The sequence below is a fragment of the Epinephelus fuscoguttatus genome, linkage group LG20 (assembly GCF_011397635.1).
Source record: "Epinephelus fuscoguttatus linkage group LG20, E.fuscoguttatus.final_Chr_v1".
In the NCBI taxonomy this organism is placed as follows: domain Eukaryota; kingdom Metazoa; phylum Chordata; class Actinopteri; order Perciformes; family Serranidae; genus Epinephelus; species Epinephelus fuscoguttatus.
This window is the reverse complement of record NC_064771.1, coordinates 13,759,224-13,777,612: the sequence shown is the minus strand read 5'-3', so window position 1 is coordinate 13,777,612 and position 18,389 is coordinate 13,759,224. Positions and strand designations below refer to the sequence as shown.

General features: G+C 43.3%; 2 protein-coding genes across 2 annotated transcripts in view; one reads left to right on the top strand and one right to left on the bottom strand.

The window, feature by feature from the left end:
- The window catches only part of cpped1 (calcineurin-like phosphoesterase domain containing 1), a 56,587-nt gene extending 55,258 nt beyond the window's left edge, over positions 1–1,329 (bottom strand). Inside the window, exon 1 of the mRNA XM_049563506.1 lies at positions 1,118–1,329. Within this exon, the coding sequence (XP_049419463.1) occupies positions 1,118–1,181 (64 nt within the window). The 5' untranslated portion in view covers positions 1,182–1,329. The remainder of the gene's footprint in view (positions 1–1,117) is intronic.
- Positions 1,330–8,111: 6,782 nt separating this feature from the next.
- shisa9a (shisa family member 9a) overlaps positions 8,112–18,389 on the top strand; it is a 70,980-nt gene continuing 60,702 nt past the window's right edge. The window contains exons 1-2 of the mRNA XM_049563501.1: positions 8,112–9,032; positions 9,746–9,852. Of these exons, the coding sequence (XP_049419458.1) occupies positions 8,518–9,032; positions 9,746–9,852 (622 nt within the window). The 5' untranslated portion in view covers positions 8,112–8,517. The remainder of the gene's footprint in view (positions 9,033–9,745; positions 9,853–18,389) is intronic.

The following is an 18,389-nucleotide window of genomic DNA, read 5'->3' as shown; positions in this document are numbered from 1 at the left end:
GTGCCACAATCTGCAAAGATTGAACAGAGCTAAGGGCGCACTCTCAGAAATCCTGCAAGCTTTTTGTTACGCTGAGAGTACTTTACAGCACCATGCCTCTCTCTGGAGTCAGATATGTGAACTATTTCACACACAAATAAAAAAGAAATTAAAAAGAAAAACCAGCAGGACTCGCAGAAGCCGACAAAGCTCCCATGACAGGAGATAAGAGGCAGCAGCCTTGTGTGGCTGCGCTGGTCGAGCACAACTTCAAACATAAATCGCACAGATTTCTCAGGTGGCAGATTGTGTGATCCAAAACAAAATTAATCATCATCTGAGATGAAAGCACACGGGGGTTTGCTTTTGCAGCAAATAATAAAAGACGGAGCATTTCAGATTCTTCCCTCGAGTTCTCTTATAGTGCTTCAGTTGGTGCTGAAAGACTAAACAGACACGATGGTTGACAGAGCATCAATGAGCATGTTAGTGTGATTACTGTAATGGTTTGAATCCTTGAATGTCCTGACTGCAGGGCTCAACCACTTAAGTAATTAAACATTTTAGATTAATTTAATCTACTTAAATGAGGTTTGCCACAGTGACAATCATTCAGGTTGTGCAACTCTTCCTGAAACGCAGAAATGTGCTTAAATGTAAAAAGAGAAGTCCTCATTGGAGAACCTCAGGACTCCAAATGGACCAAACAAGATTTGGTTTCTAAACTTTGAAGTGTTAGCCCACTCACAACAAATGACCACCAAGTGTTACCTACAGCTATTAATAGCAGGCTACAGCACCTCTAAACAGCAACAAACACAGAGTAAGTTATTGTTTTCCTGCACTGATTTGATTCATGAACGCTATCGTTAAACAGAGCTCTACTCATGCGCTTTATTTTGTAAACACAAGCTAGCATGCTGGCCTCGCTACGGCTGCCAACACTGACCCGCTTATTCAAAGAAAGCCACACCAAAGCTGTCAAGTGTCTTCGTTTGCTCTGCCACACCGTTAACGTACAACCAGTAACACCGACTTGTGTAACACCCAAGTTACAGACAGCGTTAGCCGCAGGGTTAGCATGTGAGTTGGCTAACCGGCGAGGCTAACGAAGCTAATGACAGTTAGTGACAGCTACCTTCAGTCAGTCCGCTGAAAGTCCGATGTTTAGCCCTGAGGAAGATATCCTCACTCTCAGCCATAAGATCCAAATGTTAAACAGTTGTCCGAGCAAACTAGTGTGTGACTTGTGAGCCTGTCAGGGAGCCACCGAGCAGGTTTGTTGTGTAACTGTTGGCTCGTCCCAGCTGTCTTTGCGCCTCGCTGACTCTGGTGACTATCGGTGATCGACTAGTATGCCTGTCCGTGTGTGTGTGTGTGTGTGTGTGTGTGTGTGGCTGTCTCTGCAGCGGCCCCAGTGTGGCCGCGTAATGCAGACTGTCCTCACAAATACACAGACAGCAGCGTATTTGTGTGTCCACTCTAACGGTTTAGCCTATAAGGTGTACTGTTTAATGAAGTCTAACCTGCGACATACTTTTCAATATACGTATGTATATGTGTATTGATAAGCAGGGGCGTTTCTAGGATGTGAGGACACTGGGGGCTCTTCGCCCAGACCTCAGTAGTGGGTCCAGGGGGGCCCTTCCACAGGATTTTTTTTCAATTAAATGAACAAGCACGATTGTGATGCTTTTTAAAGCACTCTGGCACCTTATACACCTAAATCTTTTTTTTAAATTTTACATATTAGTTATGAATTGTGAGGAGAAAATTTTAGTAGTTGTAAGTGATTTGTAAATGTCTTTCACCATACTTTATTAACGTCATATACTTTGCTTTTATTGTGTTAGTTAAATTTTTAAGGTGGGCGCTCTCATTTTGAAAGGTTTTGTTGCTGATATAGGCACAAGGTTTGTCTACACTTTATTTCATATTGTGTTTAATATTGTGTTGCTTTATGATTATATTTTAATAGTTTTCTCAGAGTTTAAATGAGCATGTGTGTGCTAGGAAAATGCTACATTACTGTTGGGCCAGTGTGCCTAAAGTTTGTTAGCTAAGGAAGAAATGTAATATTTTGTGGTTGTTTTGTTTCATTCTATCGCTTACAGTGTGTTTATGTTTTGTATTTTTGGAGATACATTATTGAAAATAAAGTTTTGTGAACCATCAGTTAGAGAGCCAGAGCATTAATGAGCTGGGGATGCTACAGATTGGTACTGAGTACAGAATTCTTTACAAATGCAATCATCAAATATTCATGTCTTGAGTTGGAACAATAGTTAAATGTATGTTTTTATGTTAACACTGGTGGAATGTAACTAAGTGCATTTATTAAAGTACAAGTATGAATGGAATGACAGATTATTAGAGCTGTGGCTTTTTTTTTAATTATTATTATTAGGGCCCGTACACATGTTTTATATACTTTGTTAATCCCCCTGAGGGGAAATTAAATTTTTCACTCCGTTGTCATTAACACACGGGTCCGAAAGACACACACATGCACAAACAGAGAGATGTCAGAGTGAGGGGGCTGCCTTGCTCAGGCGCTGCCTTGCTCAAGGGCGCCTCAACAGTGCCCAGGAGGTGAACACCTCTCCAGCCACCAGTCCATGCTCCATATTTGGTCCGGACAGGGACTCGAACAGGCGACCCTCCGGTTCCCAACCCAAGTCCCTATGGACTGAGCTACCGCTGCCACATACCGCCTGGAAAACTCAAGGTCGGGCGCTGGGTCACTCTTGTGTCTATTCAGTGCCACCCTCAAGAGCGTGGAAGTTGCATCTGAGGTTGCTAAGTAACCATGAGCAGCACCATATAACAGTTTACTTATCAGAAATCCAAAGTTTCTAGGTGTTGTCTTTTAAATGTGTATTAAAATATTGTCTGTGAGACAGAGGTAAAGCTCTGGGTAGCCCTGCACTAAAATGATCAACTTCTCCTCCATATTTACCAAAGACTAATATTTCGAAAGAAGGGAAAGATATCTGCCCCCTGTGGTTGATTTTTCATGACATGTGGTGCATGCTGTTGTGTTCCAAAAGTTGAAGTCTTTTTATCTCAGAGCACAGCTGTTGCACCCTCAAAAAGAAGTGCTTGGCTTTTGAGTGCGCTTAATGCGTGTCTACTGCCTACATAGAAAATAATGTATTTGAGGGTGCAAAATACATGGTATGTATGTACACATGGTATATACAACTCCTTAGGCCTATTCTTATTTTTGACAAACATGTATAGTAATATTTCGATCCAAGGCTATTTCAATCAATTTCAATCAATCAATTTTATTTATACAGCCCAATATCACAAATCACAATTTGCCTCACAGGGCTTTACAGCATACGACATCCCTCTGTCCTTATGACCCTTGCAGCGGATAAGGAAAAACTCCCCAAAAAAACCCTTTAACGGGGAAAAAAAAACGGTAGAAACCTCAGGAAGAGCAACTGAGGAGGGATCCCTCTTCCAGGACGGACAGACGTGCAATAGATGTTGTACAGAACAGATCAGCATAACAAATTAACAGTAATCCATATGACACAATGAGAGAGAGAGAGAGAGAGAGAGAGAGAGAGAGAGAAGAAGAAGAAGAAGAGAAGGTGCCCGGTGTATTATAGGGGGGTCCTCCGGCAGACTAGGCCTAAGTCAGCCTAACTAGGGGCTGGTACAGGGCAAGCCTGAGCCAGCCCTAACTATAAGCTTTATCAAAGAGGAAAGTCTTAAGTCTAGTCTTAAATGTGGAGACGGTGTCTGCCTCCCGGACCGTAACAGGAAGATGATTCCACAGGAGAGGAGCCTGATAGCTAAAGGCTCTGGCTCCTGATCTACTTTTGGAGACGTTAGGGACCACGAGTAACCATGCGTTCTCAGAGCGCAGTGTTCTGGTGGGATAATATGGCACTATGAGCTCTCTAAGATATGACGGAGCTTGACCATTTAGAGCTTTATAAGTTAACAGTAGGATTTTAAATTCAATTCTGGATTTTACAGGGAGCCAGTGCAGAGAAGCTAAAACAGGAGAAATATGATCTTGTTTCTTAGTTCCTGTTAGTACACGTGCTGCTGCATTCTGAATTAGCTGGAGAGTTTTTAAGGACTTACTAGAGCTACCTGATAATAGAGAGTTACAATAATCCAGCCTTGAGGTAACAAAAGCGTGGACCAATTTTTCTGCATCTTTTCGGGTCAGGATAGGCCTAATTTTCGCAATATTACGCAGATGAAAAAATGCAGTCCGTGAGGTTTGTTTTAAATGAGAATTAAAAGACAAATCTTGATCAAACATTACTCCGAGGTTTCTTACGGTAGTGCTAGAGGCCAGAGCAATGCCATCAAGAGAAACTATGTCATCAGATAAAGAGTCTCTGAGTTGTTTGGGGCCAAGAACAATAACTTCAGTTTTGTTATTTATAAAACATTCGGGGTAGTAGGGCACGTATGAAACCGGGTATTTGAAGGTCCTCTACAAAAAAACGTTTGAGCTTCAAATACTTAATTTCCTGCATTCTGGTGTATTTTATGCACCAATTTTTGCCTTCTTTTTCAAAGTAATTTTATAGTGTGAAAGTATAATGTTTTGTAAAAATAAAAACCCTCTGTTACTTTCATGTTTGCTATGTTTGCTTGTCTGTTGCAGCTACTTCTGTTGATTACACAACCTTGTATTTGCTTGTAATGCTTGAGGTAAGATTCTTTGTATAAATCTCCAAGGGTTTTTTTTTAAACTCACCTGCACAACTTGTTTCTTCTTTTCTTGTTTTAGTTCAGCTGTTTTGTGTTATTGTGCAAATACATGAATCCAATCAAATCATTTTGTTTGTAAAAGCCCTGTGATCGCCCACAGTCCCTTGTGCGCACAGAGAGAAGGACCTTGGACAGAGCCCGGAGCCTTTCAGCACCACGGACAGAGGTGGTTCAAAATTCAGCAGGGCCCACACAATGATCCTCTTTTACCTGAGGAAACTGTTTATCTGGTTGCTGCTTTAATATTTGAATGAGTGCTCATTGTTGCTTTTGCTCGCATTCACTGCATCCAGATAGTTCAAATAACGCTGAAGGTCTTTTCAAGGTCTGCTTTTAAGCACAAAATTAGTCAACACTAACCACATGTGTTACAGGTTCATACAGTCTGGGCTAAGAAGTTTTTGCAGGTGGGTAACAGGGTTTTGTTCTCTCACAGCACCTGCTTGACAAAAAACAGCCGCACTTTAGTGAGATATCCTCTAAATATATACAGAGTATAGGACCGACTACCATATGTAGTGTTTTTCTTATGGCACAGGCCTATTTTGTTTGAGAAAAAGATAAGTGGTAGAGACCAAGGCAGTAATTGTAAATGGCTATATACTGGTGGTAAGTGAGTGTTGTCGTACCAAGCACTGCATCAGCATACGTATGTAACCATAATCATAAATACACGTAATACATTGCCATTATTATTACTGCCAGTTCTAGTATCACGGTGTACCTTAGTGCTACATTTGTGTAAGTGGTGTTGCCGTACCCCAGCAGAACATGGCTCATGTTTAATGTCTTTTTTGTTATATTTGTCACATAGCCCAGGAAGTCTAAATAAAGTGTCAGTCATTTATGTTGCGCTACATGTGTAATTTATAAAGGTAGTAGTCGCTTTCATTTATTGCATGTTCGAGTAGAATACAACAGTGTTAGGAAGGTTACTTTTGAAATGTTATAGGTTGCAGATTACTAGTTACCCTGCCATAAATATATGTAAAAAAAAAAAAAATTAAAAGTAATGTAACTTTAATTACTTCATCAGGGTGATTAAACTCATTACATTTGATTCATTTTCTAACAAATGTTACATCTACCATAAATCTTCAATTAAATGGCCAGTCCCTTTTACTAGTCTGGTGTGGCTACACATTTGAAGCAGTTAATATTTACAAGTTCTTTGGATGTATAAAACCGGGTTGTTGGCTACATCCTCATTTGCCCTGTAAGTTATTCATATTCTTTTAGTCCGTAAGTGTCCTCAAATAAAAAACAATCAAAGGGTTTTTTCATAAAAATTAATCCAAGTTGTGAGTATTGCTTTAACAGGATAAAGTGGTGCTGTGTTGGATTGCTGGGTGCCAAGATTTTTGAGTGTCGCATCTCTCTCTGACTTGCTGTCTGTCGGAGCTAGATCAAATAAATGATTCATAATTGATATGTTATCTGAAGCCTAATTCTTATACATGTGCTATTCATACTGGTTTAAATAAACAATTTGATTGTATTTCCCAATCTTTGCTGAGCAACAGTTTTGTGTGAAAGGAATTAAAGGCCTGTCCCATGTAGAAGCCCGTCCCAAATATAGGCCCGTTGATATCAGTGATATGAGCAAATAACAGCCTGGCCCACCATCAGGGGGGGGTCAAAGGATACAAATGACCCTGGCCTAAGGCCGGGGGAGGCATGAAAAGGTCATTAAAACACATTTCAATGTGCCATCTGATGCTCCCAATCCCCGCAGGTATTGTGAAATGGTACGGTTCATCTGACAGAGGAGGTCAGATGCATATTGCAGAGGACTCATGAATGCTGTTAATGTAAACATGTGAGGTGGACTGCAGCCAGTTAAGTCAAAGTGCCTCACCAAAAATCAGGCGTTCCCAAAAGAAAAGCCAGGGTACAGAGAGAAAAAGAAATGAAAGGAGCAGAGAGGCAATGGACAAATATCTAGAGGAAAAAGAGTGAAACAGCAGCAGGTATCACAGGCAGAGCTGAAGGTGAGAAGTGAGGCAGACTAGTAAGAAAACCTGCTGTATCAGGCTCAGTTTGAAAGCTAGAGTAAAGACACAGGTATCATATTATCCTAGACGACCTATGGCATCCGTTGGTGTGAACCACGTTATGCTATCTTGTCGGAAAGGGGACCAAGTACCGCTCCAAAATTATGCTAAATTTTGGTGAGGGAAAAAAGACCATTGCCATTTTTCCAAATGGTGTATTTAAATATTTCTGCATACTGGGGTACCTAAACAGTCTTGGAATTGCATAAATTGGTTTTAACTGGAAAACTGAGAGCTGACAGCCATATACTCTTTACACTATTTCAGTTCTGCACACAATTTGACCAACATGTGATTAAAGTAGCCTCAAGACTTAATGAATAAACAAAGAAAAAAAACTATTTGTTCACTCCTGATTTGATCTTATGATTTAATACCCTGCAGTAAATTCTTCATGGCTGACCTGCCCAACACTGTATACTGTAGCTGTTCATGCTTATGATGAGTAATAAACGCCCAGGGGCCCAGCCAGCGTTTGTATGTGTGGCCCATGTGGGTAGTAAATGAGCTGAAAATGGACCCTATGTCAATTGCCCACGAGTGGGTTTACCCAAATGAGCCCAATGCTAACCAGGTTGCCCTTGCATAAACAGTGTGGAGCCCACTTCAGTAAACCCACTCATGTGGGCAATTGGCATGAGGTCAATATGGAACCCATGAACAATCCCATATGGGGGCAATTTTGCACCCACATGGGCTCCACATACAAGTGTTGGCTCCATGGCTACGGCTTTGGCAGAGACATTCTTCTATTGGATATCATTTGGGAATGAAGCTCTTCACTTTTTCATCTGGAATAAAAAAAAAAATCTGTGTCAGACACTATGTCCATTGTTTTGAGGATCAACTTATTGTATTAGCTTATGTCTTCTGGGCTCTCATGAGCGTTACTGCTTAAGAACCCTACTCTGTTTCCCGCAAAGTCCCCCGGGGATCTGGTGGGCATTACTTCCCGGGGCCACATCTTTGTTGAAGGGCTCTTTTTCAAACTGTATCCCCAGCTTTAGAAGCTGTGCCAGCCTCTGCCTATTGTAGCACATTAAGCTTGTGATTTCAGGATTTTTGAAACAATGGCAACCTACGACTGAAAATGAATAAAGTGGAGAAAAAAGGAGGGGAAAAAGGCTCCCACGCTTTTCCTCGACGGCAAAACCAAGTAGTGATGTGCGTATTTCGGGGCTTTTATCATAATATTTCACAATAAGTCTCTACCTCTCCTCCCTCTCCTCTCTCTCTCCTCGCAGCCCTGGCAGTCTCACTCCCTCCCCATTTTTTCCTCCTCCTCCTCCTCCTCTCCTTTTGCGCACCAGGCTCTCCCACCCTCGGCTCTTCTATTCGCTCACTGCGCTCTCATCCTCGGTGCGGCTTGTGTCTCTGCCTACTCCTGTGCGTAAGAGCGCACCGATGGATATGTAATGCGCTCCCGAAAAACGCCAAATCTTATAGCCTGCAAACGCCTCTCTGAAAAGACGTATAGATGCGCAGCAGAGAGCGCGCGCTACAGAGCAGTTAGTTAGATTAAGTCTTTCCACGGTGATTTTTATCCTGCGCGTTTTTTTGTTCTATTTTTTTTGGATGATGATATGGTAATAAAGATGCTCATCGGCGCGGGTGACGGTGCATTGCTATTTGGATGTGTGTTCCTGGACTTTTCAGCGTATCATGACCGCGCGCCCTTTCCCCTCTCTCCAAGTCTTTTCGTTTCCGCGTGAAGTTGAACGGAGGAGACGGCACGATGAGAGGGAAATACTTTCTCCTCGGCTTCTTGTTGCTCAAACTTATGGCTCTCGTGTGCAAGGCTGACGGGGAGCCAGGACTGCTCGGGGGATTCGTCATGATCGCCACCTCCAACGGCTCCAGGGAGGAGGAGAGCGTGTCCGAGGAGACCCCGCACACGGAGGACAAATGTCGGGGTTACTACGACGTGATGGGCCAGTGGGACCCGCCGTTCATCTGCAAGACGGGCAATTATCTGTACTGCTGCGGCACCTGTGGCTTCCGCTTCTGCTGCTCCTACAAGCTCTCGCGGCTGGACCAGAGCACCTGTAAAAATTATGACACTCCGGTGTGGATGAAGACCGGGCAGACTCCCTACAAAAAAATGAACAAGATGCACGACAGCACCAAAGACAAGACGAACTTAATTGTTTACATCATATGTGGAGTAGTGGCCATCATGGCTCTTGTGGGGATTTTCACCAAATTGGGGCTGGAAAAGGCGCACCGGCCTCAGAGAGAGAACATGTCCAGGTAAGTCTCTCCTTCCCTCCCTCCCTTTCAGCTCCTCTCAGTGCGCTTGTTTACAAAGACACTTGCAGTAGTAGCCTACGCACGCAGTGATCTGGAGCGCGCAACTTGTTCTATCATCTGCCTCTGTGCACACCACAAGTGTATAATGGCAATGAAACGTAGCAACATAACACTACAGCTTATAATGCATTGGGCATATAATGTGTCACACACAGAGCTGTGGTTCCTTGGCAACCGTGTCATCTCTTGCATTGACACTCTGTGGAAAAAGTGGATGCTGCATATGCTCCCTCCACTCCAGTCAATCCATCCATCGTGGTATATAGCATAACATTACGTGAGCTACTCTCCTCTCATCAGGCGGGGGCGGTTTTTTTCACTATGGGCACTGCGCTCCATTGTATGTGACTGGAGATAAAATGCTTTTATACACCTTCATAATGTAATCTAATAGGCAGGAGTGTTTGTGCAGTAGGAGAAAAAAAAACAAAACAAAACAGGACAAATCTTTCCCATTCATCAGGGAATCACATTTTTGTATCCAGTTGGCTGCACCTCACAGTTTCATGAAAAGATTTTGTGCAGCAGTGCAGCCCAACTGAATAATTAAATTAACCATGTTATGCACAGTTCCTCATGTCTGCATCCCTCATCCATCACCGCCTCTCTGTCTCTCTCCTCTCCTCTCCGCCCTCTGTCTGTGTGTCTGACAGGGCCGTCGCCAGCGTGCTGCAGGGCGGGTGTCCAGGTGAGCAGTATCGTGGGGAGGAGGCCCTAGGGATGCATTCGCAGCACTTTGTTTCCAGGGCCACAAACCTCCGTGAGTGTTTTCTTTTGTTTTGGGCAGCTCATTATTGGATGTGTATAACTTAGCACAGTATATAGAAGTGTGGGCGGGGTGTGTGGCAGCAAAATAAGACCCTTAAAGGTGTCCAGCTTGGTGTCAGAGGCCCTTATGAAGTCATCTGGAGTGATGTAAGGAGTCATTCATCCCAGCTGGGCTCAACTCATATCAAGCTGATGGTGCGTAGTCAGAAAATCCTCAAAGATACAATACACACACACACACACACACACACACACACACACACAGGGAGAACACACACACACATCCCTGCAGGCCTGTTCCTATTTTGTTTCAAATGACAGCATTGGGTTTTGTTTTATCTTGCAGCGGCCAGATATCCATCCATTTCATAACGCGCTAGAAAGAGAATATCTGCCTGCCTTTCTCTGCAGCTTTTCAAATCCAAACCGTTATTCACTGTTTTATTTTGGTTCGTGCCCACATGATATAATGAGAGAGAGAAAAGGGGAAGTGGGTGTGTGTGTGTGAGTCGGTGAGGAAGTAAGTGGTGGTGATGGTAGTGTGTTTGTGTAGGGGGGACCAGGGGGGCTGGGAGTTTGAAGGGTGGTGGTGGTGGTGGTGGAATACAGAGCGTATGAATGCCATCTATTTCTGTTGCGTCCTGTGGGCTGCTACAGTACCGAGCTTCTTTGTGTTTTAACACCGAAGATCAAACAGATGAATCCTCACAAAACACACACACACACACACACACACACACACACACACACTCAAATGTGAGCATACAGACCCGAGCATACAGTACACACACATGGAAACAGTCGGCACACAGCATTCAGATCCCCTCAAAGTTGCATCACATTCCTTGTGCCAAAACACAAAGCAGATCTAAGATGAATTTGTTTGAGACACACAAAGTGGCTGTACTCTCGCCGGCCTTGTTAGAGGACCGTCTCGTGTTACTATCGAGCTATACATGAATGGCACCCTGTACGATTCCTTCTGACTGCAGTTGAAATCTGTTGAAATGGCACATCAAACAGACTGCATCTTGCCTTTTTGAATGCGTTGCACTCCTTTGGTGCACAGCGAAGTAAAAAAATAAATCCATTTCACCCAGTTATTTGATCTGGTGTTGAGTTGGAAAGTTGTATTTTCAGGAAAAGTAAAGATTTGCCAGTTGCATGAGATTATTTTTGCAATCTTCTAGAGGTGTTCCAGTTCCATTATTTCCTTCCCGATACCTGAACTTGCCTATCAGCCGATACAATTGCGTAAGAACAAAAAAATTAACAGCTGTATACTACTAACCTATTTCTGTGCCAAGAAGCCAAATAAAAACAATCTATCTTCAGCACAGATCTGCTGATACTAGGATGGAGGTGAATGTCATTTTATTTTATTGCACATGTCCTCTGGGAACAGCGCCTTTACACAGTCAGCAACACAACCTCTCATTAGTCGACAAGCTCAATCCATCATGGTATACATCAACATAAAAAATAAATACAGAAAACATTCATTATTGGCTCTGTTAGCTTTATAAAGTCTCTAACCCCGCCCCCACTACTGTTCCATGCTTAGATTACGAAGCTTCTAGAAGGGGTATGACCACACCGGAGCACTTGCTGAAAAGCTACCAATCGTTGCATAGAATTGCACAGAATACTTGCTGATACCCGATCTACCGTTTTAGGCAATATCGGAGGCATTTCTGATACTGGTATTGGTCCAACTCTGTAATTTTCCAGTGTAAATAAAGCGGCTCAAGAATGTCGTTCGTATTGGTGGCTTGCTTTTGTTTGAGTTGAGAAAACAGTGATTTCTTGCCCTAAACACAAGATTAAAAAGTTCTTTCTTTCATGCCAATCTTGCCTCCTACAAGCACACTTCCTAATTTTGTTAAAGTGCCAATACCATCCCCCAATTTCTTCACTGCAGGTTTGTGATTGAAAGCTCACACTAGGGCACACTACTACTAGGGCACTATTGTCCTGAGTGGTATAATAGACAAGAGGAAAGGAAGTGTTCATGTAAGGAAGTTGGTGGGGGGGTTGAGTAACTATCTCTATTGGCGAGAACGAGATAAATATGCAGTTCTACAACAGCTCCCCTGGCTAACGACAAGGTGACATAACCCTACTCAGCATGAAGCACTACGCCCACAGGCACCATCAACATCATGATGAGAGCACATCTCATGGAAAAGGGGAAAGAAAGGTTGCATTCATTAATATGGTTTAGCATCAGAGGTGGGGAGGAGGGTCTCAGTCTTAAAAAAAAAACCCTACTATGAAAAAAGATGAATATCAGTAGGTGTTTCAGTGGGTGTTGGGGTCCGCTTGAGTCTTTTTTCCCTTCCTCAGTGTGGGAGAGATGAGATAGCGTGGCAGCCTTTCACCTGAGAGCCCAGGAGGACCCTGCTGTGAAATAGTGATTATTATTTGCAATGTGGAACTGGCTCCCCTGAACCTTTTAATCCTCAGGGTTGTGGGTAATCATGTGGAATGTTATTAACCTCTGTGATCTAGTGGGATCCTCCCCGACTGCCACCTGATTGGTTTATGGGTCCTTCCGTCAGCCAAGGGAGACGATTCATCACGGGGGCATGGTTGGAGGGGAGAGGAATTAGATATGGATTTGCTGGATATGGACATGTTATTCTTGTTTTAAGTGATTAACAGAAGATAAATAGACTGAAAAGGCCAAGATGATTTTTCATTAAGTGCGCTGCTGTGAATGCAAAGGATGGACAGGGAAGGGAGAGAAGATGAGAGAAGAGAGAGGCGAATGTAAAGATGAGTGTTTGGGTTAAAAGGGCCACTGTATGTGTGCACAAAGGGAATTTGTTGTGCAGGATTGTGCTGGAAAATCTATTTTTAGTACCAACTACATATTGATTATAGCTTATGGCTAGATTGCCCTATTACTGGCATCAATGCATCTGGTCTGGCAGGTTTTCCGACTGCTTATATAGGAGGAGAAAATTCCTTTGGGACTTGTGCGACTGTCAGTCACAGAATGCTATTTGTCTGTAAGGGAATCACTGATGACCACAGCTGCTTATCATTCATATGGTCTCCACTGTTAGCACTTAATTCAATGCATTTGTTAACAGAGGTGTAGAAGAATAAACAAACCCCTATTTCAAATCTGTGCTTTCTTGATCATTCGTAACCATTATCACATGTACCACACAAGTGAGAAAGCAGGGCTGGGCAATATATCGATATTATATCGATATCGTGATATGAGACCTGATATCGTCTTAGATTCTGGATATCGCAATATCCTAAGTGTTGTCTTTTAAGGCTGTATCATGGTAAAAAGATGTAATATATAGAACTTACAGCTATGTGGCTAGAGGAAAATGTTGGCGTTGTATACTTATGCAAACCAGGAATACGTTACATTTGCATGTTTTATTCATATCATATCAACAGGTGACACAACAACGAACAATGAAACAAAACACCTGCCAAGCTGCAGACCGGATATTTGAGTCATTACTGTGTTTCCAGTAGTTTTCTGGCTCCAAACGTGGGTGTTTTGTGGCAACCCGTCTATGTCTTCCAGTGGGTTTTTAGGTTCCAAAGGTGGATCTTTCGTAGTGGCCCATTGGTGTTTTTACAACTGCTCTTTAGGCTTCAAATGTGGGTGTTTTGTAGCAACCTGTTGTTGTTTTTTCAGCCGCTTTTCAGGCTCCAAACATGGGTGTTTAATAGCAACTTGTTGGTGTTTCTTCAGCTGCTTTTCAGGCTCCAGACATAGGTGTTTTGTAGCAACCAGTTGATGTGTTTCCATCAGCCTTTTATGCTCCAAACCTGTTTTTTACCAACCTGTTGTTTTTTCAGCTGCTTTTCAGGCTCCGAACATGAATGTTTTGTAGCAACCTGTTGGTGTGTTTCCATTGGCTTTTGAGGCTCCAAACGTGGGTGTTTTGTTGCAATCTGTCAGTATTTTTCCATCAGCTTTTTAGGCTCCAAAAGTGGGTGTATTGTAGCGACCCACTGGGGTTTTTCCGGCAGCTTTTTATGCTCCAAATGTGGGTGTTTTGTAACAACCTGTTGTTTTTTCAGCTGCTTTTCAGCCTTCAGACATAGGTGTTTTGTAGCAACCAGTTGGTGTGTTTCCATCGTATTTTTATGCTACAAACGTGTCTGTTTTGTAGCAACCTGTTGTTGTTTCTTCAGCTGCTTTTCAGGCTCCAGACATAGGTGTTTCGTAGCAACCAGTTGGTGTGTTTCCATCAGCTTTTTATGCTCCAAACCTGTCTGGTTTTCAGGTTCCAGACATAGGTGTTTTGTAGCAACCAGTTGGTGTGATTCCATCGGCCTTTTATGCTCCAAACCTGTCTGTTATGTAGCAACCTGTTGTTGTTTCTTCAGCTGCTTTTCAGGCTCCAGACATAGGTGTTTTGTAGCAACCAGTTGGTGTGTTTCCATCAGCCTTTTATGCTCCAAACCTGTCTGTTATGTAGAAACCTGTTGTTGTTTCTTCAGCTGCTTTTCAGGCTCCAGACATAGGTGTTTTGTAGCAACCAGTTGGTGTGTTTCCATCAGCCTTTTATGCTCCAAACCTGTCTGTTATGTAGCAACCTGTTGTTGTTTCTTCAGCTGCTTTTCAGGCTCCAGACATAGGTGTTTTATAGCAACCAGTTGGTGTGTTTCTATCGTATTTTTATGCTACAAACGTGTCTGTTTTGTAGTAACCTGTTGTTGTTTCTTCAGCTGCTTTTCAGGCTCCAGACATAGGTGTTTCATAGCAACCAGTTGGTGTGTTTCCATCAGCCTTTTATGCTCCAAACCTGTCTGTTATGTAGCAACCTTTGTTGTTTCTTCAGCCACTTTTCAGGCTCCAGTCATAGGTGTTTTGTAGCAACCACTTGTTGTGTTTCCATCAGCTTCTTAGGCTCCAAACACAGGTGTTTTGTAGCAACCTGTAATACTGTAATAACATCTTCTCTGGCAATAGGATTGGAGCCTACCAGATTGTTCTAGCTGTTCTATTATCTGCCTTTACACACCTAGTCATAGCCACACTACGGATGATTATTTGTCAGAAATCTCATTGTCTGTATATTTTGTGAAAGCACCAATAGTCAACCTTACAATATCAAAATATCATCGCATTTGATTTCCTCCATATCACCCAGCACTATGAGAGAGCATCACTTAGTGATACAAAAGCCAGAGGTTTGTGTTTGTTATGTTGTGGGTCTCTTTGCATATCCGGGGGGGGCCCTCCCACAACCTACTGCATATTAAGAAGAGACACTTTGGTTGCTTTATGAACCAGAACCAGCCAGAACCACCGATCCCCAGGTGGGCTGGTTGGCTGGCAGACTTTCATGTCATTTCCAAACCCAGAGACTTTGTTTGAATCCTTAAAAGGCTGAAAAATCCCGTATCTCTTCACTTCCAGCATCAAACAGCTGAAAAGACAAAGATGGGGTGGGGTGGGGAAAGAGGGGAGAACAGTTGGAAGGAGAGGGAACAGTGTGAGGAGTCAAGAGATCTTAGTGGCAACACCCAGACTGATGGCAGCAACCATTTCTGAAGCCGCACTAAAGCTACGCTCTTGTTTGGATTGCCGTGGAAAATTCTGACATCTTTGAGCCATTACCACTAAATTCAGGCTGACTTTCAGTACAGTTTTTGAGCACCAGAAGTCTCGAGAGTCTCTTAAGTGTAATTGACAAGCAGCAGCAGCAGCTAATCTCTTTGTTACTACACTCCCTGTACAGTCGAATGAAGAATTTAGTGGTGGAATTTTATTAGAAAACAGTATTTATCTCCATAAATTATTACACTGAACAATTCCTCCAGACCAATATTGTAATTCTTAGTCCTGTAATTGTCATTTTGGGTATCACACTAAAGAGCTTTAGGTGGGCTGCACTATTAGTTTTATTAAGACAAAAACACACAGCTACGTGCACACACTCACACACATTACTCTGTATTCACAACTCAATTCACCATTTGCAGGCTTAATTACCTCCCCAGCAGTTATAATCTTTCCCTAAACATTCTGAGATGGGAAGGATGAAATTTTAATAGGTAATTGCTTCAGAGATTGCACAGGCACGAGGAAAGGCCCTGTCTGCAAAATACTCCTGCTCCGCCTTGTGACTGTGTGTACATGTGTGTGTGTGTGTGTGAAGGTGTATGCGTGCAGTGTGCACACAGTGTGTGTTGGCCTGTCAAAAGGAGCTGTGCATATCCTTCGTTAAAAGTAGGTGACTGTGTGACCTTGTCTTCCCAGCTGTCATCTGAAGCTTCAGTGTGTCACATCTGATTGCAGAGTGTCAGAGCGGAAAGAGGAGCTCCAGCTCGCGAACCCACACACGCGCACACACACACACACACACACACACACACACACCGCTGCACAGGCCATAGAAACAAGCAAAAAGAGAGGCTGCCAGAAAGAAAATGACAGAGCTGGAGGTAGTTATCCGGGAGGCGTCACTCCAGCAACAGCTCCGTTTGAAGCTCAGCTTCTGTCCTCGTGTTCAAACGACGCAAGAAAGCAGGTGAAGTCGAAGTTCCATCCCTGAGTTTGTCTTTCATAGCTCATGGCATGTTGGAGCGACAGTTAAGATTCTGCTATATCTACAGCTAGGTTTCTTTCATCCAGGTCATTGCGGAAAATATTCATTTTGGTTCCTTTTTTTTTATTGATTTACTGTTGTTCACACGGCCTATTTACTAAAAATCAAGTTCAGAGCACACACAAAAACACACAGACACACTAGTAACAAATTTACTGCCCATTTTCATACAAACATTCACTGATGGAGACGGTCTGTTCACAAAACTAGACTGTCTGCAATAGAAAGACACAAATAATTTTGAAATTGGTGCTACATGACAAGGGGAAATAGAGAAAAGTGGTGACTGCATTCCCTTTTGCTCAAGAGGTAGAAAACCTACAACTACCAGAATGCAATGCGCCACACCACACCAGTAAACACTCCTGCTGGTGGGTGAGGTGATTAAAGTTGCATACGAGACAGAGAGGGGCGTCTCTCTCTCGATCTGCTTCTAAACTCTTGGTGTCCATGGTGATCACAGGGATTAAAAAATGAGGCAATAGTCTGTAACTCTACTAACAGCCAAAGAGCTACCATAAATTTTTGCTGATCTGGGTGCTGGCAAGATGGAGGGAAGTTTGATATATCATATGAAGCCAGCAGATGTTTAACTTGGCTTAGCTTAGACTAAGCTAAGCTAATTTCCTCCTAGCTCTAGCTTCATATTTATCATACAAACAAAAAAATCGAGATGTGAAGTCTGTGACATCACCAACAGAGAGAGGGTGTTTTGAGGCCTGAATTTCTCTTTGGCACTTGTCGCCATAGTTGATACCCAGAAAATTAATATTTGGGTACAAGGTGGAGACCTCAGGTGAAGCGAGTAAGTCACAACCACCCTGATTGAGATACCTGTCAATCAAGACATGCCCAATTGAGTGAGGATAGAATGGAGCGTGAGATGGATCGGCGGGTAGGTGCAGCTTCTGCAGTGATGCAGGCGCTGCGCCGGTCCGTTGTGGTGAAGAGGGAGCTGATCCAGAAAGCAAAGCTTTCAATTTACTGGTTCATCTACGTCCCAACCCTCACCTATGGTCATGAACTCTGGGTGGTGACCGAAAGAATGAGATCGGATACAAGCGGTGGAAATTAGTTTCCTCCATGGGGTGGCTGGACTCAACCTTAGAGATAGGGTAAGGAGCTAGGACATCCAGAGGGAGCTCAGAGTAGAGCCACTGCTCCTTCAAATTGAAAGGGGTCAGTTGAGGTGGCTCGGGCATTTGATCAGGATGCCTCCTGGGTGCGCCCGCTGGAGGTGTTAAGGGCACGTCCCACTGGTAGGAGACCCCGGGGCAGAACTAGACACTCTGGAGGGATTACATATCTCATCTGGCCTGGGAACGCCTTGGGGTCCCCCAGGAGGAGTTGGAAAGTGTTGCTGGGGAGCGGGATGTCTGGGGTGCTTTGCTTGGCCTGCTGCCCCCGCGACCTGGCTTCGGATAAGCGGATGAAAATGGATGGATGGATGGATGCCCCAAATGATGCTTTGCTTTCGACAGACTATAACTTTCAAAACTACCACTACACACATCAGAACAAATTTAATTAGGTGTTGACTTGGTGCATTCCGTTTGCTCAAGAAAGTTGGAATTCAGAGTGTTCCAGTCGGTAATTCCAACTGGAACACCCTGAGGTTGGATTTCTGACTCAAAAAGTCGGTGGAACCTCACACACCTCAAAGATGGCTGCTCCATGCATCAGTGTTGAAAGCTGCAGTAATAGTAATACTATTTAGTAGCACTTCCCTCTTATTTGTGTCTTCTTAAGTCAGTCGTACATACAGCACTGTCCAACTTCTATCAGTGGACGTGTTGTTACGTTGTTTGGATGCACAATATACCATGTAACGTGTTGTCATCAACTAGTATTCCTTATAATGGCTAACCTGGTGTTGTTGCTGCTGGTATTTGGTTTTCCAGCTCTTTGTAATGAAACTTGGTAAACTCGGATG